This window comes from Humulus lupulus, chromosome 4 (assembly GCF_963169125.1).
Source record: "Humulus lupulus chromosome 4, drHumLupu1.1, whole genome shotgun sequence".
In the NCBI taxonomy this organism is placed as follows: Eukaryota; Viridiplantae; Streptophyta; class Magnoliopsida; order Rosales; family Cannabaceae; genus Humulus; species Humulus lupulus.
Genome location: NC_084796.1, coordinates 46,453,077 through 46,467,059, shown reverse-complemented (window position 1 = coordinate 46,467,059; position 13,983 = coordinate 46,453,077). Strand labels below are relative to the sequence as shown.

Genomic DNA, 13,983 nt, shown 5'->3' with positions numbered 1-13,983 from the left:
CACATTTTTAACTCTTTAAGACAAAATTACCCCTTTTGTTAAACAACCCAAATAACTCTTTCAGTTTCTTACTCTTCCCCTTTCCCGTCCATTGAAAACCCTCCCTCCCAAACCCAGATTTTTTCCCGTCGAAGCTGCGGTGGTACTCCGGCCAGCACCCACCTCGTCCCTCCTCCCACTTGCATCATCATCTCCACAGCCACCAGCCCCTTTTACACTCTTGGTCCCGAACCCACGAACCCATCCCCTCCGCTTGGTCCCGACGCCGAACCCACCCACATTTCAGCCATATCGTCGAGCCCACGTCGCCGGAGCCCAAGGTTTACAACACCTAAGACCCCACACTCCCCTTGCAAGCCCGATACCCTAGCCCAAGGTATTGTTGTTGGGATCCCTTGTTGTTATTATGACTCCTTTGTTTATTTTGAATTTTTACTTTGGTTAAATTTCGGAATTTCTAACTACTTGAGGCATGTTTTAATTGGGAAATAAGGAGTGAATTTAGTGTGAATTTGGTGTGAAGGAACGAGTGTGAACCATATGTAATTTCAGTGAACAATATGTGAAATTGGTGTGAACCATGTGTGATTGTGGTGTGAATTTAGTGTGAACCATGTGTGAAGTGAAGTTGTTGTGAACCATATGTAATTTAAGTGTGAACAATGTGTGAAATTGGTGTGAACCATGTGTGATTGTGGTGTGAACCATGTATGAAGTGAAGTTGGTGTGAACCATGTGTGATTTTAGTGTGAATAGTGTGTGAATTTGGTGTGAATAGTGTGTGAACGATGTGCGAACCATGTTCCGAAATTATGGTGAACAATGTGAGAATGATGTGTGAACCATGTGTGAATTTGGTGTGAATGGTGTGTGAACCATGTTCTGAACTTATGGTGAATAATGTGTGAATTATAAAAGGAAACTATACTAACTAACCCTATTAAAAGTGATTCTTGAACCTTTTTCTTGATTATAATAAGCCATTATTAGACTTATTTCCTTGTAGTGAGGCAAGAGTATGATGAGAAACTTGTACATACTGTCAATATCAAATTGTACTGTCTTATTTTGAAGTGTTGAAATAATTTCTAAGTGATGTGTATTATGGTATGGCCTTGGCTGAAATCATGAATATATATACATATATTTCTTTAATATAACCAAGAAAAGGTTGACTAGAATGAGGAATGGGACTGTATTTTGGGAACTTTTGAGGAAAATATATTCTGGTTGTTGTGGGGTATGCACTATGATTAGGCTTGTTTTAGTTATAATAACTGTTATTTAAGGATGTCTCTCACATTAGTTACCATATGTACTAAGTGGTCAAGAGTAAGACATAGCTTATGGCAATGCTGGCCAGAGTTGCATTTGGTTTTGCAATTGCAGCCAAGGTGGTTTAAAATTAAGGTGACAACTAGAATTTGCAGTTGGTGCAAATGATTGGCTGAGTTATGGAAAACTTGTACGGTAGATGGCTGGTGAAAAAGGTAGAGAATAGAGAAAAAGAGAGAAGAGAAGCTCTGTAACTCTTTGAGAATAGTGAATTGAGATGGCAAGACTAGCAAAATGAACTTAGGAGACCTTTATGCTCTAAACTCCCCTGTGTTTTCTTTACTTGTCATTGCTGCAGTGTTTGGTATTTTGGTTTGGTGTGATTTGGTTGCTGTAGAGTTTCTAAACTAGTGTACATAAAATGTACCTCAATAGTAACTATGTGTGAACTGTGTGTGAACTGTGTGTGAACTATGTGAGGTTGGTGTGAATTTGGGTGAGCTATGCGTGAACCATGTGTAAATAATGTGTGAACCGTATGTGAAGAAAGTGTGAATATATATGAGTTATGTATTAAGCGCTTATTTAATTTACCTTTTCAGATGTCACTCCTCATGCTTCCTACTGAAAGGCATTATCCAGCAAAGGCTGCGTATAGGGGAGGGAGCATTATGAGTACAATAATAGCAAAGTTCACGACATTTGACTTGTTGGAACGAGCGAAACAGTCACCATTCAAGCAATTCTTCTTAGCTTCGCCTCTACAATATTCTGGAGTTATTATTCACCAGTTACTGCTTAGGAGAGTTGTTGGTAGAGGAAAGAACGAATACTACTTGAATTTTAATATTTGTGGTCAGAATACAAGGTTTGGAATTAGTGAATTTGGTTTGATCACTGGATTGAATTGTGGAATTTCTCCGGATCAGGCAAAGTATAAAGAAATGACCAAGAGTAAAAGACTTCTCCAGACATACTTGAACAATAAAGAATGTTTGTCTTCTGAAGAGTTGGAAGATGGATTCAAAAGGTGCGATGTGAAAGAAGACGTATGGAAATTAGGTCTATGTTTTTTGGTAGACTCTCTTTTATTACGTAGTGAACCAAAGATGAAATGCTTTATTGATGTCCTTTCCATGGTGGAAAATGAAGATGACTTCTTCAACTATCCTTGGGGGAGATTATCGTACGAGAAGACATTATTCGGCTTGGCAAAAGATATGGAAAGGCTAAGGAATAAATACTTGAAGAATGTTGAGCAAAAGAGAAAAAGACCAGCACCTCAGTACACAATTTATGGTTATGCCATTGCTCTGCAATATTGGGCCTATGAAATTTTCACAAAGTTCTCTGCATTTGCTGATCAACAACCCCTGGCCTTTCCAAGAATGCTTAGCTGGTCAGCGCATAAAATGCTGAAAGAGAAAGATATTGAAGGTGTATTTAAGAAAAAAAGTGTAAGCCGTTAAGATTTTATTTGAGTTTGTGATTTATAAGTAATGTTTATACTTTATTAATTTATTATTTTGTTGCAGAATCTTGTGAAGGCCACGCTCAATCCAAGACCCGAAGAGAAAGAATTTCATGACTCTATTATTCAAGGACCAGATGAACTACTCATGGGACGTGTTATTAGCTTTGTAGACGATGATGTGGAATTGGAGTTTCAAAGGGAAGAACGTGAGGAATCTCCCACAAAGCCCGATGTAGCAGATGGGCATCGTCACGAGCAAGACAAGAAAGAGATACCAACTCCAATTAACACCCACCATGAAAAGTTGTTAGCTGATATTGACACTTTGAAAAGTAACCAACAAAGAATGGAGGAGAAGTTGGATTATCTAATTGAATTAGTGCTCTCGCAACGTAAAGGTAGTGATTCTGAGGATTCATTATCAGATGAGCATCTTGCTTCACCACACCATACATTTATTATGGAGCACGTTGTTAGAGAAGATAGCCCTAGCTGTAAGGTGGTATCTCCTGGAGATATGGCTGGGGTGGAATTCAAGAGAAGGAGGGTTCCAACGAAAAGAATTTTTGGTTCCGAGTTTACTGATCCAACTAAGAAGAAAAAGAAAGCAAAGACAATTGTAACTGATCCTTGTGAAATTAATCCCCTACAGCCATATGACGAAAAGCAAATGAGACGTTTTAAGAAATGGGTAATTGGTTTAAAAAATAATGATAAGCCTATTTCTCTCTTGGCTGGTTCGTGCACTGCGAAATGGTTTATTCAGCTACTTACACCACGTACATGGCTGGACGGACTGGTAAGACTACTGAAATAATTTTTTTTTAAAAATATATATAATTTGAATGCATATATACTTATAATATTTGGCATGCAGCACATTGATGCAGCTTTAGGGTTGATGAAAGAACGAGTGTACACTTACAAGAAGACTTACTCCGAAAGATTCACCATTGTGGATTCTATGTTCCAACAGTTCTTCGAACCACATTGGGAACAATTCAACAAGAAGAAAATCAAATCAAGCTACATTTGGCCACAAGAAGTGCTTGATTACTTGGTAGGTGATGATAACAATTTCAAAAGGAGTTGGAAAGACATTGATGAAGTGTTTACCCCAATTAATTTTTCTGGGACACATTGGGTGTTGTTAGAGATATCATTGACAAGCTGTCTTATAAAAGCTTATGACTCTGATATCACTGTGGTCTCCAATAAGGAGTTTGAGAATAAAATGAGCAGATGGGGAAAAATGCTACCATTTCTAATTCAATCCAGTGGGCTGTTAAGCCATAGGAAAGATGTCCAACTACAAGCACAGAAAGTGCGTTTTGAGTTCACAAGACTTGGCACAGAAAAAGTGCCACAGACCAAAACTAGGTATAACTCTGTTAACCATATTTATATTAAAAGACTTTGGTCTTCCAATAATCAATATGGTCTTCCAATAATTAAAAAACTTTATTTCCTTTGCAGTGGAGATTGTGGGGTATATGTCATCAAACATCTAGAGTACTTGCTAGCCAAAAAACCGCTATCCGAAGTGAATGACGACAACATGGATTTCTTTAGAAAAAAGACTTGTGTAGATTTGTTTTACCATAACTTACAACCATAGTTGTCTTTTATTTAATTATATGTATCTTACTTTTGAATGTATGAAGAAACTATGTCAACTTCATCTCATTAAATGGTATTGAATGACTTAGTTTATTTCATCTTAATAGTGGAATGGATAAATCTTTGTCACTTTTATCTTATTAAGTTATGTGTGAATTGGGTGTGAATTAAGTGTGAATCAGGATTGAAATATGTGTGAACCAGGATTGAACTATGTGTGAACTATGTGTGAACTAGGTGTGAACTATGTGTGAACCGCGTGTGAAATATGTGTGAATAATGTGTGAACTATGTGTGAATTAGGTGTGAATTATGTGTGAATATGAATTAGGTGTGTCCGAAACAACAAACTTTAACACAAAAAGTCGTATTACTGAACCAATCTAAAAATTCAAATTCCGCAAACTAAGTACAAACTAAGTAAAACAATAAAAGTACAAAGTAAAACAATAAAAGTACAAACTAAGCATGTCTAGACGGCGGGGGACAAACAGTGGTGCACGTCACTCGATTGTGGCCCAGGACACCACATCTACTACATCTATGTTGTTTTCTATTCTTCTCACCCTTTGATAAACGTCGTTTCTTCTTTGGACGACCAGCCTTCTGCTTCACTAAAGGAGGAGCTATCATCATACTTCCTATGTCATTTGGTATCACCCAAGATTCTTCATTACCCAGCGTATATACAGATCCACCATAGGATGACAACCACGCTTCAACTGTGTAGAATCTGGAGCATAAACTATATGGACTAATGCCACGATCTCGAGCACCAGCTAGAGCGTGTTCACAAGGAAGACCTGTCAAATCAAATCTTCTACAACTACATGTTTTCCTCCTCAGGTCGACATCTCCATCAAGATCACCATCCAATACTGTTATTTCATACTGACTAGACGGAAAAGAGAACGAGGTAGTGGACTTGTCTGCTAACTTTCGCAAATCAGCTTCCACTTCTGTGGCAAGAGGACTTGTAGCCGCTGATGCTGTAGTTCGACGCTCGAAAAACCATTTTTGTAAAGTGTGCCTCATAAATTCCATGAGACAAGTAATTGGCCACCCACGTGCCTCAGCAATGACATTGTTCCAGCTTTCGGCAATACCTGTAGTCATTAAATTATATCGATGGCCAGGAAAGAAAGAACGAGCCCACTTTTCAAAACCCACTTGATTCTCTAAGTATTGAGCAATTGCAAGATCTTTGAATTTAATCTTCTCAAAATGGCGTAAAAACTCTCGCTTTCTATAAGCTTTCGCTGCAAGGAAGAATTCTTCATGGCAATGGTCAGTTTTGAACTTCGCACGAATATTCATGCTAACATGATGTATACAAGCACCGTGGTGTGCCTCAGGAAAATTTTTAGTCAAGGCACTTGCTATACTAGTATGTCTATCAGACACGAATACTAGATTCTCCACTTCACCAATCGCTTCCTTCAACCTCAGTAGAAAATACAACCATGAGTCATTATTCTCTGAGTCAACTACTGAAAATGCAATTGGATATATTTGCTTGTTAGCATCTTGTCCCATGGCACATAACAAAGTACCTCCACACCGAGTAGTCAAGAAGGTTCCATCTACACATATAACTGGGCGAATATATGTCTTAAACCCCATTATAGAAACACCTAAGGCCATGAAGCAATATTTGAACCTACCTTCATTGTCCATCTGCAAATGAGTAACAGTTCCAGGATTTTTTTGCTCCATCATGTATAGAAATGAGGGAAGTTTCTGAAATGATGATTCTGGTGTACCTCTTATGTAAGCCAATGCATGCTCTCGACACCTCCAAGCTTTAGCATAGCTCATATGAACTCCATATGATAAACTCATATCTTTTACAATTGACCTTGGCTTGTAATTAACATCATCACCCTCAAATTTTCTCCTTATGACATGTCCAATAAGCCATGGGGATGCCTGACGGTGATCTTTATGTCGAACATCCAATGAGCATGTGTGTTCACCGAAAAATTTACGAACCTCAAACATATTGGAATTAACCAATTTTGTAGCCCTCAACCTCCATTTGCATTTATCATCAACACATACTGTACACCATATATTTTTCGCAGACTTCTTTACTTTAAACTCAAAGTTTTTCTTTAATGCATAAAGATGGAGTTTCATCTTCAACTCTTGCTTGTTCTCAAATATTTGACCCTATTTTATTTCCCACGAATTGATACTCGAAGAAGATGTCAGTAATTGAGCTGTTGAGGCTGAAGTAGAGCCTTTTTCCCCTTGATTCAACAAAAGTGGAGTACTCCATAGATTATCTTCGCCAACCTGTCTTACTTTACGACCTCTATTATTTGAGGAATCATGGCTCTTCAATACTTCATTGGAGGTTGACTGTTGTAAATTATGCTTCACAAGTACATCATTGCAGGTAGACCTATCAATATTTTCATTATCATCTGAGCTTAATGCATCATTATTATCATCATCACAACTGTCTTCATTGCCATCTGCATCATTATTATCACCATCACAACTCTCTTCATTGCCATCTGCATCATTATTATCATCATCACAACTGTCTTCATTGCCATCAATGCAAAAATCATCATTCACTTTGGTTTCAACTGGAGGAATAGTATACAACTCACGTGTTTTAGTAACCAAAGGATCATTACTTCTCTTCTCTGTAGTAGACACACATAGGGGTGTCCGATGATTGATAGATGTTCCTATCTCATCAAGAAAAAAAGCAACATCTTCATCATTACTAATTAAAGATGGAGGGATACCTTTACTTCCAAAATGATAGATTACATTTAAGTCAAGATCAATACGAGACTTGTCAGCTCCGATTAAAGTATACAATTGATCAACAAGACTATTGTAAGTGATAGTCTTTGGCACCTTCATACCCTTGCTTTGTTTAGCACTAAATGACCAACCTTCATTCAAAACTTGTTCCCACGATCCATTATATAACACCACAATATTTATATGTGTTTGACCTGCATAACATATGACAAAAGGTTCGAAATCCAAAGGTTATTAGGTAAAACTAGCCAAAAGAAATAAGAAATAAATGTGTAAAGTAAGCATGTGTGAAGCATGTGTGAACCAAGTGTGAAACGTGTGTGAACAATGTGTGAACTGTGTGTGAACCCAGTGTGAATTATGTGTGAACCAAGTGTGAATTATGTGTGAACCAAGTGTGAATCATGTGTGAACCAAATGTGAATCATGTGTTAAGTACTCGTGAACCAAGTCTGAACCAAGTATGAATCATGTGTGAACAAAGTGTGAATAATGTGTGAACAAAGTGTGAACGCAGTGACCAAGATTGCAAAAATGTGAACCAAGTGTGAACAAAGTGTGAATAATGTGTGAACACAGTGACTTAAATCGCGAAAATCATTCGAAAATTCGTCATCTCAACATAAAATTATCTCTTTTCACAGATTTTTTAGTGTATAGTAGTTCCAAAATTCTATTTAAACTATTACACAAGACACCCATAACCTATAAATAAAAAAATACTTACTCATTATCAAATCAAATGTTCAATCTTCTTCAAGTTTGGGAGATGATTTTTATTTAATCTTCTTCAACTTGGGTGAGAAGAAAAGAGATGTGGGAGATAACGTCACTTTCTAAATCTTGGTGCGAAAAAATGGTGATGACCTTTGAGATTTGATGATTTGAGAGAGAATATGTGTTTGCTATATTTTGTGAGAGTAGATTTCCATGGCTGCTAGGTACGTGCAAGACAAATAAAAGAGAGAACAACTTAATATCTATTGAAGGGTATTGATGTCTTTTTAAGTGCCTATAAGGTCATTAATGTGAGAAACATTAATGAGGGGTTATGGTTATAAATATATGGTGAAAAAGGGTTAGTTAATGGAGTTACCCTTTCCAAAAATAGAAACTCTGGGTATAATTCTCTCCCTCTCTGGGTATAATTCTCTCCCTCTCTCTTCACTTTACTATTTTCTATCTTTATGTTGGGTCAAGATATTCGGCCCAAAGACCTTTCCTCATTTGTGATATAATCAAAACGGATCGTTTTGATCTACAGATGCTTCGAAGACAGAAGCTACGGGTTAGAGGCGGTCTGCGCCTCTGACCTCTGCGTAATTAATTTAAAATCATCTCATCTTTTTGGAAATTCAATTATTTTCCCCCACCAATCAAGGGTTCAGTTGAACCAACTAACCACTTCACATTTCTAATCTATAAATATTAGATTCTAATTCAAATAGGGGGATCGAGAAAAAATCTGACTTAGGCATCAGAGTGTTTTTCTTGCAGGTACCCTCGACAGATCAACGACTGTAAAGCGATCATCATCATCATCATCGAAATAAGATCGGAAAACTAGTTATCGTCGACTAATACCTCCAAATATGGAAAGGCAAATTTGTTGCATCAACAATTGGCGTCGTCTGTGGGAAGTGAAGTTTCCATTTTAGCCACATCGTTGAATCAAGAACTCTTTCCTTGCAACCAAGACCCTCTCGAACATTGGAGCCATGCTACCAAAAGGAAATGGAGTGTCGGGTCCCGTCACCCAGGTTGTCCCACCAGCGGATGTAAGCGACCAAATCGACAGAATGTGTCGCCTATTAGAGGCTAACCAGCAGAGATCTGACGAAGCCATTAAAACGCTGACCGAAGCTCAGGCAAGGCTCGAAGTTGAGATCGCTGAGTTGCGAAAGTCCAACGAAGCTACGCGCAGCACCCAAGACAACGATAATCTCAACCATGGTAGACGTGAAGTTCCAATCGACCACACACCACATCAGAGAAGGATCCCAGGGTCCCCTCCCCTACTGCCCTCCCCAACTTGTCTTCACCAAGGGGCCGAGGAGAGACGAACGGTACACTGTGAGACACATGCACAAACCGGTTTAGAGCCCACAAGGTCAACTTAGCCAGCCCCCGAGATTGGGCCCCAACAGACCACACAACGGACTGCGCAAGACTCACCAGCTGAGGACCGTACCCCTTCCATCCGGTTCTTAGAAAATTGGAAAAAGGAGATGATGCGGGAAATGCTACAGAAGTTCTCGGATGGAAGATCCGCTCACTCTACCGAGCACATGGATTTGGTATCAAGAACCACTGAGAAGTCGCCCTTCGCATAATGGATTCAGAATGAGCCCAAACCGCGGGACTTCATAATCCCTCCTCTGCCCGCGTTTAATGGAAAGGGAGACCCGCTAAACCATCTGTTCCAATTTCAACATAAAATGGCCCTAGAAGCCAACAACGAAGCCATACAGTGCAAAGTTTTCTCCAAGACTTTCTCTGGGCCGGTCCTCCTGTGGTTCAGGCGATTGAAACCTAGTTCTGTCAACAGTTTTGGTGACCTCCACAAAGCCTTTCTACAACAGTAGAGTGCTAACTGTGAGGCACTAAGAATGATGGAAGATCTCTATCGAATCGAGCAAGGGGAAAATGAACATCCAAAGTCATACCTACAACGTTTCATTGACCTCGTGCATCAGATCCACGACGTCGACCCAGTCACCGCGGCTAATCTCTTCGTCAAAAGTTTGCAGGTGGGATATCTCTTACACGAAAACCTCACCATGACACCACCTTATGACATGGCTGAGATTCAGATCCGTGCCGATGGCGTCTTTAGAGTCCTGGAATTTCGAGAGCGTGCACAGAAGAAATCCGCGCTTATCTCCGCTCCACCAGCGAATAACCCTCCTCCCCCGCCTACAAGGGACGACAAGAGGAAGAGACAGGAAACGGATCACGCGAAAGAAGGGAAAAAAACAAGACAGAATCGAGAATCACCACGATACCCCTCCGTCGAATACACTGTCCCTCAGGAAGTCATTTATGAAGAGAATAAAGACAGACCTATCTGGCGTGAGCCGTACAAGATTACCACTCCTCCCGACAGAAGAGATAAAAATAGGTACTGCCTCTTCCACAAAGATCATGGCCATACAGTCGCCAAATGCCACAACCTCCACAATCAGATCCAGGCCCTCATGAGAAGTGGACGGTTAACCCAGTATATTAAAGGGACAAGCAGACCCGACACTTCACAACCCAACCCTGCTTCTGCCCCAACACCACAAGTAGCAGACTCCCTATGTACAGCCACCACAAACTCACAAGAACCTCTCAAGCAAGTCCCCATGATACACTGGATCGTGGAGCTCACTGAGGAACAAGAGCAGGCAACCAAAATTCACAAGAGGATGGAGGAGCGGGTGAAGTGATACAGATCACTAGGCCACACAGTCAACCTTGTCACTTCGGAGGACAGATGCTATCCAGCCTCTGCTATCACCTTCACCGAAGACGACTTGCAGGGAGTGCACCTGCCCCATGATGACCCTCTAGTCATTTCGCTACAGGTCGACCATTGTCAGCTGGGAAGAGTTTTAGTCGATGGGGGTAGTGGGGTTGACATTCTTTTCTGGGAAGCCTTCCAGAAGATGGGACTCGAAGAAAATCAGATCCGGACCTCTGCTGCACCCATTTTGGGATTTAACAGCCAGAGGGTATACCCGAAGGGCATTGTTCGATTAACTGTGGTAGCCGTAGAACGCACCTTGCCTGTGGACTTCCTCATCGTGGACTCCATCACAAGCTACAACGCCATCATGGGAAGAAGTTGGATCCACAGAATGCAGGGAGTAGTCTCAACTTTGCATCAGGTGATGCGATTCCACTCACCCAACAGACGTTATATCATCGACATAAAATGATGCCAGAAGCAGGCCAAGAAATGCTTCCTTACCCTGAAAGAAATAAATAATTTTGGCACCTCCCCCCCTGATGACAATCCTGACAGATAGCAATCACAGCATGACTTAGCAGCATGCCTCAAAGGCATAGATCTAGAGAAAGATCAAGAAAAGCCCCAGACCACCCTCGATGATCAAGAGGAAATCTGTATAGACGACGCTGACCCATCTAAAATAGTGCTGGTAAGTACCAAACTTCCTAAAAAAAGAAAAGCAGACCCTAATCCAATTTCTCAAAACCAGATTTGGAACCTTCGCCTAGTCTCCACACGACATACCCGGAATAGACCCCTCCGTCATGAGTCACAGCCTCAATATATCAAATAGCTTCCCACCCGTCAAGCAGAGTCAGAGGAGGTTTGCTTCTGAAATCAACCATGTCATCCAAGAAGAGGTACAACGACTTTTGAGCACAGGAGCAATCGAAGAATGCCTGTATCGTAGTTGGCTAGCCAACCCTATAGTGGTCCCAAAGAAAAACGGGAAAAAGAGAGTGTGCATAGACTACACCAACTTAAATAAAGCATGTCCTAAGGATAGCTACCCTCTACCAAAGATTGATCAGATGATAGATGCCACGGCAGGTTATGAAAGAATGTGCTTCCTCGATGCCTACTCAGGATACAATCAGATCCCAATGAAATCAGATGATCGGATCCATACAGCTTTCATAACAGAAGGTGGCTTGTACTATTACAAAGTTATGCCTTTCGGGCTAAAGAATGCAGGAGCAACGTACCAAAGGCTGATGCACAAGCTATTTTCCTCATTGCTTGGGAGAAACATGGAGGTATATATTGATGACATGGTCGTCAAATCTCAACAAAGTTCTTCACATGTGGACAAATTAACCGAATGCTTCGACATCCTCGACACTTATAAAATGAAACTGAATCCAACTAAGTGTGCCTTTGGGGTGTCCTTTGGAAAATTCCTAGGATATGTGGTCAGCCAGAGAGGCATCGAGGCCAACCTAAACTAGATTGCATCACTCTCAGAGGTCAAAGAATCCAGAACCGTCCGGGACATCCAGGCTTTGACAGGCAAAATTGTAGCATTAAGCCGGTTCATATCATGCATGTCCGATCGTTGCCAGCCTTTCCTGCAATGCATAAAGAAGTCTACCAACACCACCTGGGGAACAAAACAAAACAAAGCGCTTGAAGAATTGAAAGCTTATCTGAGCTCTCCTCCTATACTGAGTTCTCCTGTCGCCAACGAAGATCTGTTCTTGTACCTGTCTGTCTCACACTTTGCCGTGAATTCTGTGCTCTTTCGAGAAGATGCTAGTTGACAGAGGCCAGTGTTCTACTGCAGTAAGATGCTACTAGACACTGAAACTCGCTACAATATGATGGAAAAATTGGTGCTCGCACTCATCACAGCGAAGAAGAAGCTACGACAGTATTTTGAAAGCCACACCATCATTGTATATACGGATTATCCACTGAAGCAAGTGTTGAATAAACCCGATATCTCTGGTAGATTATCCAAGTGGGCAATTGAACTTGGGACATATGATATACGATTCTTGCCTCGAAAAGCAAAAGAAGGTCAAGTACTTCTTGACTTCCTGGTCGAAATACAGTCCTTTACCCCAGATACCTTGCATGAACTGCTGGAATCAGAAATTGAATGGGTATGGACAATGCATACGGACGGAGCATCCAAATCCCAAGGGGCCGGTATTGGCGTCATATTAGAAGCACCCTCCGGGCTAAAAATCGAGGAAGCCATTCGGTTAGAACAATTTGCAACGAATAACGAAGCTGAGTATGAGGCTCTGATTTATGGTTTAGAGCTAGCACGAGACATGGGCATTAGACGATTGAAAGTCAGAGGGGATTCAAAGCTCATGATAGAACAAGTGGCCAGGAATTTTGACACTAAGGCACCCTATCTGGCTAGCCTATTACAAAGGGTAACTGACTTACAGTCACATTTCCACCAGTTTGAACTCGTACAAGTACCGAGGGAACAGAATCAGAAGGCTGATGCTCTGGCAAAATTAGCCTCTGTAGGGGAATGCCCTCGACGCGCCACCATATACACAAGCGAATCACCCAAAGTTCTGGAAGTTTTCTCAACCTCATCAGAGCCTGAGTGCTGGATGGATCCAATCATCCGCTATTTGTCTAAGTTTGAACTGCCAGCTCATCCGAAAGACGCTAAACTTCTGCGTCTTCGAGCCCAACGCTATTCCATCATCTGTGGAACGTTATACCGCAAATCCTTCGATGGCCCCTATCTTCAGTGTTTACGTCCATCAGAAGCTAAACAATTGTTAGAAGAGATACACGAGGGAGCATGTGGAAACCACACTGGGGGCCGAAGTTTGGCACACAAAGCACTTACAGCAGGGTGCTACTGGCCATACATGATGACAGAAGCACGTGACTATGCCAGAAAATGTGACAAGTGCCAGCAATTTGCACCAACCATCCATTAACCCGCTCAAACTTTACACTCCATCATTGCACCTTGGCCTTTTGTAAAGTGGGGTAAGGACGTGGTAGGGGAGTTGCTGGAGGAAAACGGTATGCTTTGGTAGACACCAATTACTTCACTAAGTGGGTTGTAGCAGAGGCATACGTCACGGTCAGCAAAACAGATACCACGAACTTCATGTGGAAGCAAATCATCTGTCAATTTGGGATACCATGGGAGATAGTCATTGACAACGGAACCCCGTTCCAAAACGCTAAAGTACAGGAGTTGTGTGGCACATACAAGATAAAATTGAGTTTTGCCTCTGTCACCTACCCACAAGGCAATGGCCAAGCAGAAGCTTCCAACAAAGTCATTTTTGCCAACATCAAGAAAAACTTGGAAGATAAAAAAGGAGCATGGGCAGAAGAGCTACCAAAG

The 13,983-nt window shown here is 41.0% G+C and overlaps 4 protein-coding genes across 4 annotated transcripts; 3 read left to right on the top strand and 1 right to left on the bottom strand.

The window, feature by feature from the left end:
* Positions 1 to 1,346: 1,346 nt before the first annotated feature.
* On the top strand, positions 1,347 to 4,473 carry LOC133832146 (uncharacterized). Its single transcript, XM_062262528.1, has 4 exons — positions 1,347 to 1,394; positions 1,878 to 2,732; positions 2,811 to 3,548; positions 3,627 to 4,473. The coding sequence occupies exons 1-4, from the start codon at positions 1,347 to 1,349 to the stop codon at positions 4,365 to 4,367; spliced, it is 2,382 nt and encodes a 793-aa protein (XP_062118512.1). The 3' UTR covers positions 4,368 to 4,473.
* A 358-nt stretch (positions 4,474 to 4,831) lies between these two features.
* LOC133832145 (uncharacterized) lies at positions 4,832 to 6,508 on the bottom strand. Its single transcript, XM_062262527.1, has one exon. It carries the CDS (start codon positions 6,506 to 6,508, stop codon positions 4,832 to 4,834), a length of 1,677 nt encoding a protein of 558 aa, XP_062118511.1.
* Positions 6,509 to 9,765: 3,257 nt separating this feature from the next.
* LOC133832144 (uncharacterized) lies at positions 9,766 to 10,584 on the top strand. The gene has a single exon (XM_062262526.1). The coding sequence runs from the start codon at positions 9,766 to 9,768 to the stop codon at positions 10,582 to 10,584; it is 819 nt and encodes a 272-aa protein (XP_062118510.1).
* A 1,852-nt stretch (positions 10,585 to 12,436) lies between these two features.
* LOC133832142 (uncharacterized) lies at positions 12,437 to 13,564 on the top strand. Its single transcript, XM_062262525.1, has one exon. It carries the CDS (start codon positions 12,437 to 12,439, stop codon positions 13,562 to 13,564), a length of 1,128 nt encoding a protein of 375 aa, XP_062118509.1.
* Positions 13,565 to 13,983: the final 419 nt, after the last annotated feature.